At 36.5% G+C, this 14,603-nt stretch overlaps 1 protein-coding gene across 13 annotated transcripts in view; it reads right to left on the bottom strand.

Annotated features, from left to right (window-relative positions):
• The window catches only part of LOC139982257 (uncharacterized), a 153,356-nt gene that overhangs the window by 92,497 nt on the left and 46,256 nt on the right, over nt 1-14,603 (bottom strand). For 2 of the 13 annotated variants that reach the window (XR_011798082.1, XM_071994926.1), the window contains 3 exons: nt 9,495-9,571; nt 8,062-8,132; nt 2,491-5,734 (listed from right to left, as the gene is read on the bottom strand). The exons of the other annotated variants lie outside the window; for them this stretch is intronic. Coding sequence is in view for 1 of the 2 variants with exons in the window: in XM_071994926.1 (XP_071851027.1) it covers nt 5,717-5,734; nt 8,062-8,132; nt 9,495-9,571 (166 nt within the window). In the remaining variant the exon portion in view is untranslated. Of the gene's footprint in view, nt 1-2,490; nt 5,735-8,061; nt 8,133-9,494; nt 9,572-14,603 lie in introns of those variants that run through there. 13 annotated transcript variants of the gene reach the window in all.

Here is a 14,603-nt window from a genome sequence, read left to right as displayed (position 1 = left end):
CATTTGCATTTATGTTAAAGCCGCGTAATTGGTTGACTAGAAAGGGGTAATAACATGGAAAATTTCACAAGAAAACTATCGACTAAACGATAACTTTCTAGATTCTGAGATCTGATAATAGCATGTCAGTTACTGGTTTATTTCTTCAAACGTAATATAAAATTATAACATTTGCAAAACGTTACATTGCCATGTTGTATCGTATCAATTACTTGCGAATTGTGCAACTCTCTAACATTGCGAAACTCGTAAAGTGATAAGAAGGTCCACATTATCACACCAAACTTCGTCAACATAAATACTGTCGAAAGTACTACAGCAGGTCCGTAGCCGTAGCCTGTGGGATGGAAGGGGGGGGGGGTGAGCTGCTCCCTCCTCCTGAGATTTCCACTTCCTAAATTAAAGTAGGCCTACAATAATATAAACGCCTGGACAGTATGCGATATTTAAGCCAGTTTAGCGAAATGTTCATAACATTTCGTTTGATTTCGTTATTGTCATTAGAGTGCAAAATCAAGATTCTAGGCTCGTCTTTCACGAATGGAGTTCGTAAAGAACACAAGGTTTAATATAACCGCTCATCACGCATTTGGTTTTCACGATGAGCTTTGTAAGAATAACAATAAACGCAGAGAATTCCTAAGATTCAAATTACGTGAACAGTGTGGCAGTCTAATGTGATTCGACGGTTCATAACTATATTTATTACATTTATGGATGTGTTTTATGTGGGCCTATCAGCTTCATTGTTAGCCCCTATATAAGTGCTCCGATTTTTAAACTGAGAATATTGAATTACTACCAATATAAGTAGGCCTACATATCAGGGCTTTTTTTTTCACATACTAATTATAGGGGTGTGGCCCCCAGTCCCCTACACGGCACACCCATTCAGCTCGTTGACAGCTCCCCCTATTATGCCCCTTTCGGCATGTCAAACAAATAATGATAAAGCAAACATAAAAATTAGTTGACACCTAACTCCCCCTCAGCATATGTAGGCTACGGCTACCATCATAATTCCCTGTGGCGTAAATTTGAACATCTTCAATTCCCATTGTATAAACCAATAAAGCAGAGCTTTGAATGTAATGTAAAGTTCTACTTTTCCTCTACAAAGTGATTTAACCGATTTTTTTTTCTAATTATACCTTTTAAGTTTGGAAGTGTAAATTTCTAAATCATGAGATTTCAAATTATGAAAGTGAAGATGCAATTTACAAGTGCCTGGGAAGTGCCAATTCCGGCAATCTAGGAGGCTTTTTTTTGCAAAACTTTCCTAGCTAAGCTACGCGCAAACCTTTGGTAGCGGTCCGCTTAGATAGTGTCATGATGGTCCCTTTTTGATACCCCCCTCCCTTGTCTCTATGGCTACGATGAACAGTTTCATAACTCCCCAATGTCCTCTCTATATAGCATATGTATATAAAATGTACGTCACGTTAGTATATATTATGTATGTATGTATAGCCTATGTTTATGCATCAGATGTACGTATATATGTGTAAGACACAGGAATGATCAATGACCAAAAAGTTGGTCTACAAGACATCCGGGGTTGTAGTATTTACTGCGGGCGTTTCATAGCTTTGTTACGACTATGTGTCCGCTGTGTTCATACCGTCAATATTGTCTTGTGGGGTGGAGGAGGGGAGGGGAGGGGCAACGGAAATGGGTATGCGTTACAAAATGACAGTACACCGCCTGCACCCACCACCCCCCCCCCCCCCCCCCCCCCGAATGCTACTTCTGTAAACTATACATTTTTTTATTTATTTCCTGACCTAAAGGTTGAGTTATTAGTGCTTTGTCACAGTAATACGTCCAATAACACCATTTTTGGTAAGGGTATGTTTGTTCGAACGACGTGACATTTACAACCACTTGTAGGGAGCGCACTGGATTAAGATGGAAGGTTAACATATGATGGGGGTAGGGGGATGCTCTCCTCTCCCGACTGGTTATCTTATGTGTCTGAAAGTACGTGTCTGAAAGTACGTGTCTGAAAGTATGTGTCTGAAAGTACGTCTAGAGGCGAATCAATGATTTTATAAAGGAAGGGTGCAACCTTGAGATCTGTAAATCCTACTCCAATGTTAGGGGTATGGGTGCACCCTCCACCCCCCCCCCTCCTTCCTCCCCTTATCCAGCAAAAAAAAAATCAAATTGCAGACGTCAAATGGTGCATTGAATAACTTAACTTAGGTCTATATTACTATCTCTTTAAAACCAAGGTTACACTAATAAATATTTTGTGTGAGGCTGAAAAGGGACAGGCAGGTGGAAGGGGTGGGGCATGTACCCGTAGTTGTGAACTAATTATCCCGGTTGAATGTTTAAATGACCCGACTGCACATTTTACCCGAATGATGATAGGAAGTTTGTTTGTGGGAAGGGGTTTGGGGGGGGGTATTTTCCCGGTGATCCTTTGCCCACGACACTGAAATAGTGTAAATGTCTTGCTTTGTAATAAATGAGGAAGCAGCAGCACATGATTTGATTTCATATATTCATTACAGAATTAATATAAAATTTATAAAAAGGAGTTAAAAAATACGTTAACAGGAAGTATAACTAATATAAAAAGGTGAAATCATATATATCGTGCATTTTAAAAATAAAGAGGGGAAAACTATAACCATCCAGTGTAGTTTATCAATTCTTCGTGTTTCTGCAGCGTTGCGTCGTACAGTGAATGCATTGTTTGATAAACAGTTGAATAAGCCACTGCTCGAAAATTAATTAAGTTGTATCACTGGGCTGACGAACTTCCGATAGATGATTTACCCACAGGTTGGAACGTTGTCCGTGCATCTGTCCGCTACAACTACGGTGCCCTTCAAAATACGAGTTTTCTCATGCACAGAGTCATTGGCTATTGACGCTGCGCATCAAGTTCCCTGACACTCATACCTCGTCAGGACATACGTGAATCCCCACCATGCCGTGTAACATGAATCGTCCATTAACCTAATCACCTGTTTTGAAGTTTTACATCCCCGCTCATTTGTGCACTTCCGTACATCCGTAGAGAATATTTCTGAACGGGTCAATCAATTAATTGACCTTTTGACCTTTAACTCCTGGTCAAGTAAGGCCCTATTTTAAAGTTGGTGATATCACGCGGGACGACGAATTAGAAATGAAAACACAAAAACAATTAAAGTGTTGATGAAGTAAATAGCAATTTCACAGATCATTTACTTTAACCTTTACTTATGATTTTTACGTGAAACATCGTCGTTTGAGCAAATAAGGTTGCAGTATAACCATCACATGTTCACTTTCCACTAATCAGAGTATTGTATATGACAACCGATCATATAAGATTCTTACATGAGGTTCTGGGAAATCAGTCAAAGATAAATAAAATTTACATTAGGACTATATTACAATTTACAAGCAATCACATATTAATATTGTCCTAATATTGTGTGTTTGCAATGGATATTTTACAGAAAGCGTTAAGAAGCCGAATACTCTCACAATATTATCATTCCTTAATATTTTGTATGACATATACAAAATACATCAAAGAGTTTACACTTATATCAACAAAGTTTATTAATTCGTAAAAATAAATATATACATTTAAAATGTATTACAATGTAAAGAATGGATAATTCATGTTCTTTATATTTAAATTCATGATTTGTAAATGAACTTACTTTTACATTGTAATTAAAATAAAAGTATCTACATAGTTTAAAAGTGTTATCACTCCTATAGCTGTATATTACACCAATTATTATATTCGTCATGTTTACACATTTTATGTCAAGTTCTCGATTTTCTTGTTGTTTCAAATCGTAAGATACTTGTAATTTGCCAAGAGATGAGAAGATGTACTGATTGAGTGGACATGACGATGACGTAATTAAATCGTCATATACTCTCTAATCCAACACTGATTCCTTGACTGACACCATCCATAACCACTCACGTACCGATTATCGTTCTCCAAGTACTATATTTATATCACAACCGAAATCGCTAAATTAATTGCCACAAAGGTAAAATCCATAAAGACTGTTAATGAGAGAGTTCATCCTTCAATATTCCTGGTGTCATGTTGGTGGTGTTTGTACTTATGTGACACCCACACCACTGCTAAAACAAGTTCAATTACACATTGAAAACCTAAAAGTACCGTCTCTCTACCACTACCACGAACTTTAACTGTATCTACAGTGTTACGTAACCTTCTATTAAGCTATACCTGTGTCACAATGTGAAATCTCAAAACCGAGGCAGCCAAACTCATCTATACTGCATTTTCTTTGTAATTACTCCATCAAGTACAATTTAATAAAAATGTTGATTTTTTTGTCACACATGTGTCTTCTCTTTTCGAGTGTAACTTATTGCTTAGTACGTCATTCTGACATGAATGTTTCATTCTCTATAATCGGAAGAGGAAGAAATACCGATGAAGTAATATCAGACAATAATTTTTAACTGCATGAAGAAATTAGAAATATCAGCATAAAACCTAGTTAGTTAAAACGATTACGGTGATTTTAATGAGAAAAAAAACATGTTTATAAAGTAGTCCCCTAAACAAGAAATATAAAGAAATATCTACACAATATATAAAAACAGCGATGGTGATAAAAGTGAGAAAAAAAAATAAAGAGGAGGATGGCCACTGTTTTGTCACACCTCACAATTATATATATATATATATATATATATATATATATATATATATATATATATATATATATATATATATATATATATATATATATATCGATCCAAATTCCCTCACCCACCAAGTTCGTTCTTTTGCAGTTCGCAGTTTTCGGTGAATTGAGGGTGGATTATAACTCTTACACCACTAAAGGTAAATGAAAAGAGGGCAGCGAGGCTAGTTCGAGATCAGACTATAGGGGCACTATGTTAGAGAGAAGAGGTAGCGAGGGGGTAGGGTAAGGATGCATGCCAAAAATAATAAAGATACCGAGGGCCTAGGTTTTATCAATTACTGGTGACATCATGATGGAATGTGTTTATGATTCACTTCCTGTATTTTATCGCCACTGTTAACAGTTCTGTGATTTAGTCATCTTCCTTGGTGTATAGTAATGAACATATTATTTTTATTTTTATTATTATTATGATTACTATGTATTTGATAGAGCGCTCTACAATAGATCACAGCGCTTTACAGAAACAAAAATAACTTACACAATAAAAACAAACACCAATCTTAAACCAAGCAAATATACAAACATTACTGCGCTGTAAATAAAAATGTTTTCATGAGATCTTTGAAGATCGAGACGGAAACCGCCACTCGTATAGCCACAGGCAGTTGGTTCCAGAGACGGGGACCGATAACTTGAAAAATTATCACCAGTGTTATGCTTTGAGCGTGGAATCATGAGTCTGGTGGTATCAGATGAGGAGCGGAGTCTACGTCTCAAACCATCAACATTACTTAGAGGAGCATTATACAAAGAAACAAAATTAATCAAATAGCTGGGAGCCTCACCATGCAGAGATTTATAAACATACAAACAGATTTTGTACCTAATCCTGTCCTTAACCGGCAGCCAGTGTAGATCGAGTACACATAAGCTGAGAAGAGCGCCGATCACGTCCGCAAGAAAACACCAAACGTGCAGCTTTATTTTGAAGGCGCTGACATTGCTGAGATTGCGAGGAGGATCATATCAGGTTTTCTTCAGAAACAAGTGCTTGTTGAATTCATCTACCAGGTTCCTCTCTTCTACAGGACAAAGAAGAAGAAAAATAATGCACATGGAATGCGTGGGTAAAAGGCCTAGTCAGTTACATTGTTTTAGTTTTTTTAGGAGGGGGCGCGGGGGGTAATTATAACTTTTAGAAATGTGGATTTATAAGAGTGGAAACTATAATACAAAGGACTAATGTCTACTAATAAGTTACTGTTGCTTTTTCTTTAAACATTTAACTCTTACCATCAATGATAAATGTTATGTTAAGAAGAGAATACATTAATATTACATTTCTGCTTGATGATTCATTATACTGGTTTGCTAAATTACTTTCAGTCGCTAATATAGATAAGTACCGATATATGTGTTTTGTTTAATGTACCTTTAATTACCGAGTGCTTGATTGGATGTCTACAGATATATGATTGATTACTATCACTTTACCCTACTCATTGGATGATGAGAAGTTTGTGTTCACTTCGTCATTTAAACCAATATTTAAATGATTGTTTAGTTATATTTGTTCTCTACATGACTTTAAACCTTTCACTGTTAGGTATGTAATATTAGTATAATAATACTTTATTACTTTACCTCGGTGACTGTTACTACACTTTATACTATTCCCATTAAACGGCTTGTAAACTGCGTTTACTACATTGGAACTTCATCCAGACTTCTGGAATGATTAATAAAAGCCATATGCTACATTCAATTGCCAAATCTTTAGATAACCTAACTAGACCTAACTCGTGCACTAATCCCTCTGTTCCACACACTGAATCCTTACTAGTACAGTATCTCAAGTCAGTTTTCGTTCCTTGCCTTCGTGTTTGCACTGTCCATATACCATATTGCCCCTTGCCATCTCCAAATTTTCCCGAGCATTTCCCAAAATGACCCAGTGCTGGGACTATAGACTCCACGAACCCCAGTCCCCCCTTGGAACCTGACCTTTACTCGTTGCTGCATGTATTTGTAACATTGTGTCGATAATTAGACTTCACGTAAAACAACTTACACTATGTACGGCATATGTTCTGTAATATATTGTTTATTTGTTAGAAATTCACTGATCCTGAACTTGAGCAAAGAGAAAAGTAACAGACCAAGCATCCACCACATTGTTCTGTTGACAACACAGTGAATAATCATGTAAAATAGTTATATCGATCCAATCCACTCATTCAATCTTTAGCAATGATTGCTCACCATATAACGTTAATGTACCTCATTCAGTGTTGATAAAGTCAATTTAAGTCCATTGATTGCATGATTTTTTTTTAAACTTTTGATAAAGCAATTGTATGTATCATTTCAGTCCAAATTTTGAAATATGTGTTGAGTGCATCAATTTAATCTATCCAATGTATATTTAGTAATATTTCTTTACTATATCCCTTTAATCCACCTATTGCTTGTTTAGTAAAATTTGTTGACTACATCACTATATTCCACTCAATGTATGTTAAGTAATATTTATTGACTACATCCCTTGAATCCAATCAGTGTTTATTTGGTAATATTTGTTGACAACATCCCTTTAATACATCCAGTGTTTATTTAGTTATATATTTTGACTACATACCTTTAATCCACTCAGTGTATGTTAGTAATATTTGTTGAATACATCCCTTTAATCCACTCAGTGTATGTTAGTAATATTTGTTGACTACATCCCTTAAATCCACTCAGTGTTTATTTAGTAATGTTTGTTGACTACATCCTTTTAATCCACTCAGTGCATGTTTAGTAATATTTGTTGACAACATCCCTTTAATACATCCAGTGTTTATTTAGTTATATATGTTGACTACATCCCTTTAATCCACTCAGTGTATTTTAGTAATATTTGTTGACTACATCCCTTTAATCCATCCAGTGTATATTTAGTAACATTTGTTGACTACATCCCTTTAATCCACTCAGTGTTTGTTTAGTAATAATTGTAATCTACATAATTTTAATCCACCCATTGCCTATATATAAATATTTGTTACTATTAAATTAATCCAATCATTCAACCTGTTTTGCTCACTTGTCTCTGCTCATCCGATATGTCAGTTCTTTCTCTTAGTACATCTCTTTCAGACACCATCAACTGATAACTGATATATGACTCAACTAAACCATTATTGATATATCACAGTTATAGTTAGTTCATTGGATGACGTCACTTTCTGTGTGTTACTTTGACTAAGCCATGCTGTGTCAATTGTCTCGCACTGAGTTACAAACGTCTGGGGATACACAAGTACCACGCCAGTATCATGCTCATGCTAGTAATTATAATATCGATATGTTATTAAAAAAAATCTGATGAAATAATTATTATACATGAGTGGTAATGGTTACTTACTCTCCAAAGACCAGAGTCGAGATTAAGGGTATACCGTTCACCAGTCTTGTTAGAATCAGGAATCCAGACAACTGTAAGAAACAAACACGATTAATAAACAATATATAGGCTATAACGAATAAAAGAATAGCAATATTGTATTAGTGAATGGAATATTTTGAACAAGCACAATATAATCAACCATAATACGTTTAACTAAGATCTTTATTGTCTCTAGGGATGCATATTCTTTCTTTATGCTGAAATATTTTGGGTTGTCTTGTGTCACATGTTCTTGTGAATTTTGAGAGGATGGTTAAGTCAGACATACTGTAGGTGAGATATACCTGAGAATGCATTTTTTACAGACGTAAAAAAAAAACTTTGGATGTTCCCAATTAATCCCATTTCCGTTAAAGTCCCTGGTTAGCACCCAGCTACAATGAAATATTAAATAAACTATAAATCTGTTCAATGTTACACGATAAGATCATTAGACACTTTTTAAACTGTAATTGTTTGTTTTTTTCTGCAATATTTTACATTTATTAAATAGTTGTTTAGAATTGCGAGTGATTACCATTCCGCCAAATCTCAAACCGTTAATGTGATTGTACATATAACTTGAACATCGGCCTTAATGAACACGAATCATATTTATCTCACACTGCAATTCGCAGGTATATAAAGATAAAGTACCTTTATTTCGCCATTTAGGAAAGATCTTAATCCTTGGGAAAAACATATATTTTAGACATTACTTAAATTTCACAAATACCCGACAATGTAATTAGTCTGCGAGTGTTAAAGTTTTAACGATGTTACAATACATGTGTCATTTTGTTTACTTCGGAAACCATCTAATAGTGTTTGTCATTATTGGCAGCGTTTTCATAGCCATGTATTCATAGCACAATACCAGGCCAATGGGCGGATACCAACACTTTTCAAAATATGTTTTTCACAATGGGGGTACAGAATTAATCTTCTGCCCTTCGTTGTATGTTCAACTAAAGGACGCATTACAAGACAGTGCTAGAACATACAGTTGGATCATTAGTCGCAATTCTGTAATGTGGGAGTTGATATTCATACGTTTCTTCATCAGTGGTATTTCGACATTTCTCAACATTTTGACAGAATGTCGCAGTTTTGACATAGAATTCAATCTTGAATAGATGGGTCTATAAGGTACTTTTTCATCAATTTAACAATTTCAAATAATAAACATCAATTAAAAACGTATGCACGGTCATAATAAACAAAGTAGACTTTCCGACAAACATCGTCAAAATTATTTACTGCAACAGGCAATGACGCCCGGTGATATAGCGCCCTCAGTTTGACTGAAACTTAAACCCAATCTAATGTCGACTACGGGAATGGTTCGAACTGTTAACAACATGACACATGGAAGAGTCATTAATCAATCGATTAATCGATATAAACTTTACCATTCATTCCCCGAGATTTCATTGTGGATAGAGAAGGTCCGACGGGTATCCATGAGGGCAGCAGACAGTCTATGAGGCTATAATCAGAGAAAGAAATATAATCAGTCAGTTTCCTTTACTTGGGGGCTAGTAGCATGGGGTGTATAATATAGAAAGTGTGGGTGATATCCTCTTGGAGTTTCGATAACTATAGTCATTTCTCAATTGTAATCACATAACGCACAAACAGACCCATGAATAGGCAACACACAAATAAATATGTTAATTCACTACTTTGTCAATACTTTGTTAAGACATACTATTTTTTTTTCTATTTTCTTCAGATTTATAGGTAACATCGCATATTAACATTACTTTGCGCACTATGAGTCGGTTTACATAAAATGTGTCATTACAGTTAAATTTTGTTGTTAGTGTTATTCGGACTGACCTAAATAACATTTGTGCATAAATTGAAGACGTGGGGGAATATCTCCTGATATTGGTTTCATAAACACGGTATGTTTTATGTCGGAAGTTAAATATACAAATGTAATGCTCTCTAAATGAGCATATGAAACATTAAACCGTTGCTTAATGTCTTCAATTCCTATCAGTAGGTGGAATGGGAAGAAGTTAGAAAAGGTCAAACGAGAATGAAGACATTTTCTAAATGATGGTAGCTTTAGTAAAATGACAAAGCTGTAAATTCGAATCCCTGAGATTCACAACAGTAATGGTACCATTATGACACAGCGCCCTCAATCGGAAACATATTTCATGTAACTTCATAAAGTGCTCCAGCATCTTATATACTTATTACATGATAGTAGGCCTATAATCTCTTCTCCCTTATTTTCACCTCGTTTCTAACCCCACCCACAACCCACTACCGAGCGGTCCTTTTTCCCGTTGAGTTATCAGATACCGCACCGTGCTAATGCACAAATGAAAGCTATTTTTCATTCTTTCCACCTCGTTTCTACCTCCCCACCCACACCCCAACTACCAATCGTTAGTTTTCTTTGAGTGCTCAGATACCGAACCGTGATTTTGCACTTTAAAAGCTATGTTTCATTCTTCCACCTACAGTAGTTTCTACCTCCCCACCCTCCCCTCCCTCACCCACCACCAAACGTTTTTTTTTTTCGTTGAGTGCTCAGATACCCCAAGGTGCTATTTCACTTTCAAAGCTATGTTACATTTGTTCCACCACGTTTCTACCTCCTCACCTTTCTCATCCCCATGCCACTACCAATCGTTATATTGTTTTCGAGTTCTCAGATACCGCACCGTGCTATTGCACTTTTAAAGGGTGTAAAAACTCTTGCAAAAAGAAACGTCTCATGCCGGTAATCTGACCTAGTTTTGAATGACGTGTAATTAGACACTAGTGTACAGTCAGTACATGCAGCTGCGGTGAATACCCACAGCACAGTGTAGAAACGATACAGCGATGGACATCTCAGGTCCAGCTAAAGATAACAAGGTATCACGTTTCATTACTGTCTGTATTTTGTAGCGACACGAACAAAACGTCACTTGCAGGCAACAGAATGTTAACTATTTCAGATGGCCGCACTCGGTTTGGGGCGAGTCTTCAATGCCTTTAAAAGCTCTCTTTCATTCTTTCCACCTCGTTTTTATCTCCCTCACCCCCATCCTCCCCAACCACACCACGATGAGTGCTAAGATACGGCACCGTGCAATCGCACTTTTACATGCTGTTTCATTCTTTCCACCTTCCCCCACCCCCACGCCCAATCGTTATTTTTTTTTATCATTGAGTTCTCAGATACTGTACCGTGCTATTGCACTTTTTAAAGCTGTTTCATTATTTTCACCCAGTGTCTACCTCCTCCCCGCCCCCCCCCCCCCCCACCACCCAACTACCAATCGTTATTTTTTTCCTTGAGTGCTCAGATACCTCACCGTGCTATTGCAGTTTAAAAGACTAACCCCGTCCGTATACAATCAAACATTTTATTCAACTCTGCCTGGCGGAAGTAAATGTTAAAACAGTACTTGATGCAAAGATTTGCTCTGTCTTGATGTTTGTTTATCAGTAAGTGCAAGTGCCGGCTTTCTTTCAATAACTCCATTAAATAAAAACAGGGCCGCAGCCAGCCCCCCCCCCCCCCCCGCTGAGAGTTTTCGCTTCCTAAAGGAAAGTAGACCTATGATAATGTGGACCTCTGTACATGTGATATGCGCTATTTCAATTACTGTCCCCAGTCCGCTACACGGTCCACCCACTCAGCTCAGTTGCATTCGTTAACATTTGTTAAACTAATTACAACATGCCATCATTTAATCACGAAACCCATTGTCGTGCGGATGATTTTATAAGGAGGGGGACCGGGTACGGTGTAAAATGAGAATATCCAGACTGATTTAGGTAGTGACTTAAATGTTTATGACAGGGCCATGTGTGAATTAAATAGTTTTTTTTTTATAACTGAGTGGGTGCTGCGGTAGCATCACTGAAGCTAACTCTCATATATAGTGGTCTAGGATGCCCCCACCACACCCCCAGAATAAAAACAAAATAAAATAGAAGCCAAATGATGCATTCTGAGGTATGTTTAGACTATAATGTATGTGTATATAAATTAGCTCTAACAGAAGGTTGTGCTAGTAAATTCTATTTGATAAGTTCAAAATGAAAGTAGGTGCATGGACCTTGATATGAGGGCCATAGTGGTATTTTATAATGGAGGGTATGTTGCCCTGGGGTCATTTAAGCCAACGTAGGGCATTGGGGTTCCTACCCGGAAATAAGAATGTTAGACGATAGATAGGGTGTGGTCCCTAGACGCAAAGTCTTGCTACAAGAAATACGCTGTGTGACGTTTAAGAAAAACTGGGGGTGGAAGGGGGGGGGGCACCAGTACTAGAAGTCCTATTCTTTCCTGGCAGCATACAAAAATCCACCGACTGAACCATATTCCACCAATTTATTAAGATCGTTTTCGATATAAAAATAGGCCTAATGAAATCGTTTAAGATGTTGGTAGCTAGTATCGTTTTCTTCCAAACATCGTGTTGCTAACATTATAATAAAATAGAGACAGATTTAGAACTTGTCAAAATGACCTTCAGAACAACAGATCATTGACGTATCCAGATACCGGAGCTGCAGTCGTTTAGTCACGTGACGTATTACCGCGCGATTGACAGGTCATGTATAAAGAATGCAATGAGCTTGATATACAGTGTACATCATTATATTAAGAAAGATTATAATGAAAGGAAAATTAACCATCACTAGTTGGTCTGTACACAGATGTCATTTGTCAGATATACACACTGTGTGTAGAAACAGCGTGATCACTGTACGGTAATATAATAGTAGCATATTGACTCCTAAATATGGATAACACTTTCTTCAGAGTATGGTGAGGCAGTCGTATCTGGATGAAATGAATGTGTGCGTGTATTAGAGGGAGAAAGGCCTAGAATACTTTAGGTCACAGCTAATAGACTTTGCTCTTTAAACGTTGTTTTGCTTTTCTCACTATAGACGCACGACGGGGCAGGGTGTGGGCGGGTGAAGGGGGGGGGTGGTTAGATGGTACTGCAAAAGATGAATACAAATACACAGTACGAACTATAAGGAACAATCGCAATACTGAAATATACTTCCTTAGGGTAACGAAGATCAAATACATAAGTATATAATGAAATGAGATGATATAAAGAAAGGTTAAGATACCAGCGGGAAGGTGGTCAACCACAAGTGGAACATGATAGGGTTAGTGTAAGGTGGGGAGTGGGCTGTGGAAAGTGCTTATATTGCAAAAGGAAAGAAGGGGTAAATGAAGTAATGAATTAGAGAGTCTAGTGAGCGTACTTACGGGGTGGAGGGAACAATGTTAGGTGCGGTAGATGTGTTCGTGTTATATTAACATAATGAGATTAAAACAGGTCTGAAAGATGAAGTAATGTTTTCTTTTTTTGCTATGTTGTACTTGGTTACAAGGGCTTGGGTCCATTGTTATTACTTGTGTTGGAGGAACTAATAGGACTATGCTAGTTAATATGCAAATATTTATTTCCGTCTTTAATAAATAATTTATTGTCAAATCTAAAACTATTATGGAACTTGAATGATTTTTTTAAGACTTTATCGGCCCAATGTTGGACAAATTACTAGTATGCTATTTATGAACAATTCCCCGAATTCCATAATGTCCAAGTTTGTTAAGTATAAACAATGGTCAATGAACCATCAAATAATTGTTTTTTCATGATTTAGTGATGTAGTGATGTTTTATATGTATATTATAATAGATATAGACCGTCCAGGCCTGCAACCTTACAGACTCTCAGAAGGGAGATGGTACTTGCCACTTGGAAAAAAGTTATCCAGCCCATTTTTCAAACCATCCCCATTATTAATATCCATGAAAGCCCATTACACTGTCAAATTACACTGTCAATAACTCCTGAAATTAGTTAGTTTCTTAGGGGACTTTCCCTAGTTCTTAACTAGTATATTAATTTAACATTTACTAAGATTAAGTATATAGTGAAATTATAATAAATATTTTGAGAAATAAATATGTATATTAATTGCTATTTGCTATTTATTATCCCTATACACTTGTTTCCTTTGGTTTCTTTTCTTTTTAATTTCATACATACCCTTATCTTTTCTCTCTTTCCTTTCTTCAACAATTATTAATTTCAACAAAAAAAAAGGACGAAAAAAAAAATAATACTTAAAAAAAAATGTTCTTCACAGAATCAAATCAACATCAGGAAGGCCTACCAACGATTGAAAACCAGACAGTGTCTAGACGTGACGTATCTATTGTAATCTCCAGGTACTTGTTTGTCAGTAAATTCCAGGTGTTTTTATTAAGGACGCGCGGGCTGTTACATTGAATACAACTTCTTTTCATTGGAAGGCGCGCGCGTCTACTCCAATGAATACAACTTCTTTTCATTGTATTGTTCAAGTATTTGATTGACAGGTGTCGAACAAAAGAAAATGTTAAACTATTGAACTTGTCAGTACAGTCAGTGTACATCGTTAGCACGAACAAATAATGATGAAATCAGTTCAATAGACTTTTGCGATAAAACAAAATGTTTACTGAGTAGAAAAGAGTGGAAATTTTTAAC

Source organism: Apostichopus japonicus, chromosome 16 (assembly GCF_037975245.1).
Source record: "Apostichopus japonicus isolate 1M-3 chromosome 16, ASM3797524v1, whole genome shotgun sequence".
Classification (NCBI taxonomy): Eukaryota; Metazoa; Echinodermata; class Holothuroidea; order Aspidochirotida; family Stichopodidae; genus Apostichopus; species Apostichopus japonicus.
The sequence above is the reverse complement of the archived record's forward strand: the minus strand, read 5'-3'. Positions and strand labels throughout refer to the sequence as shown.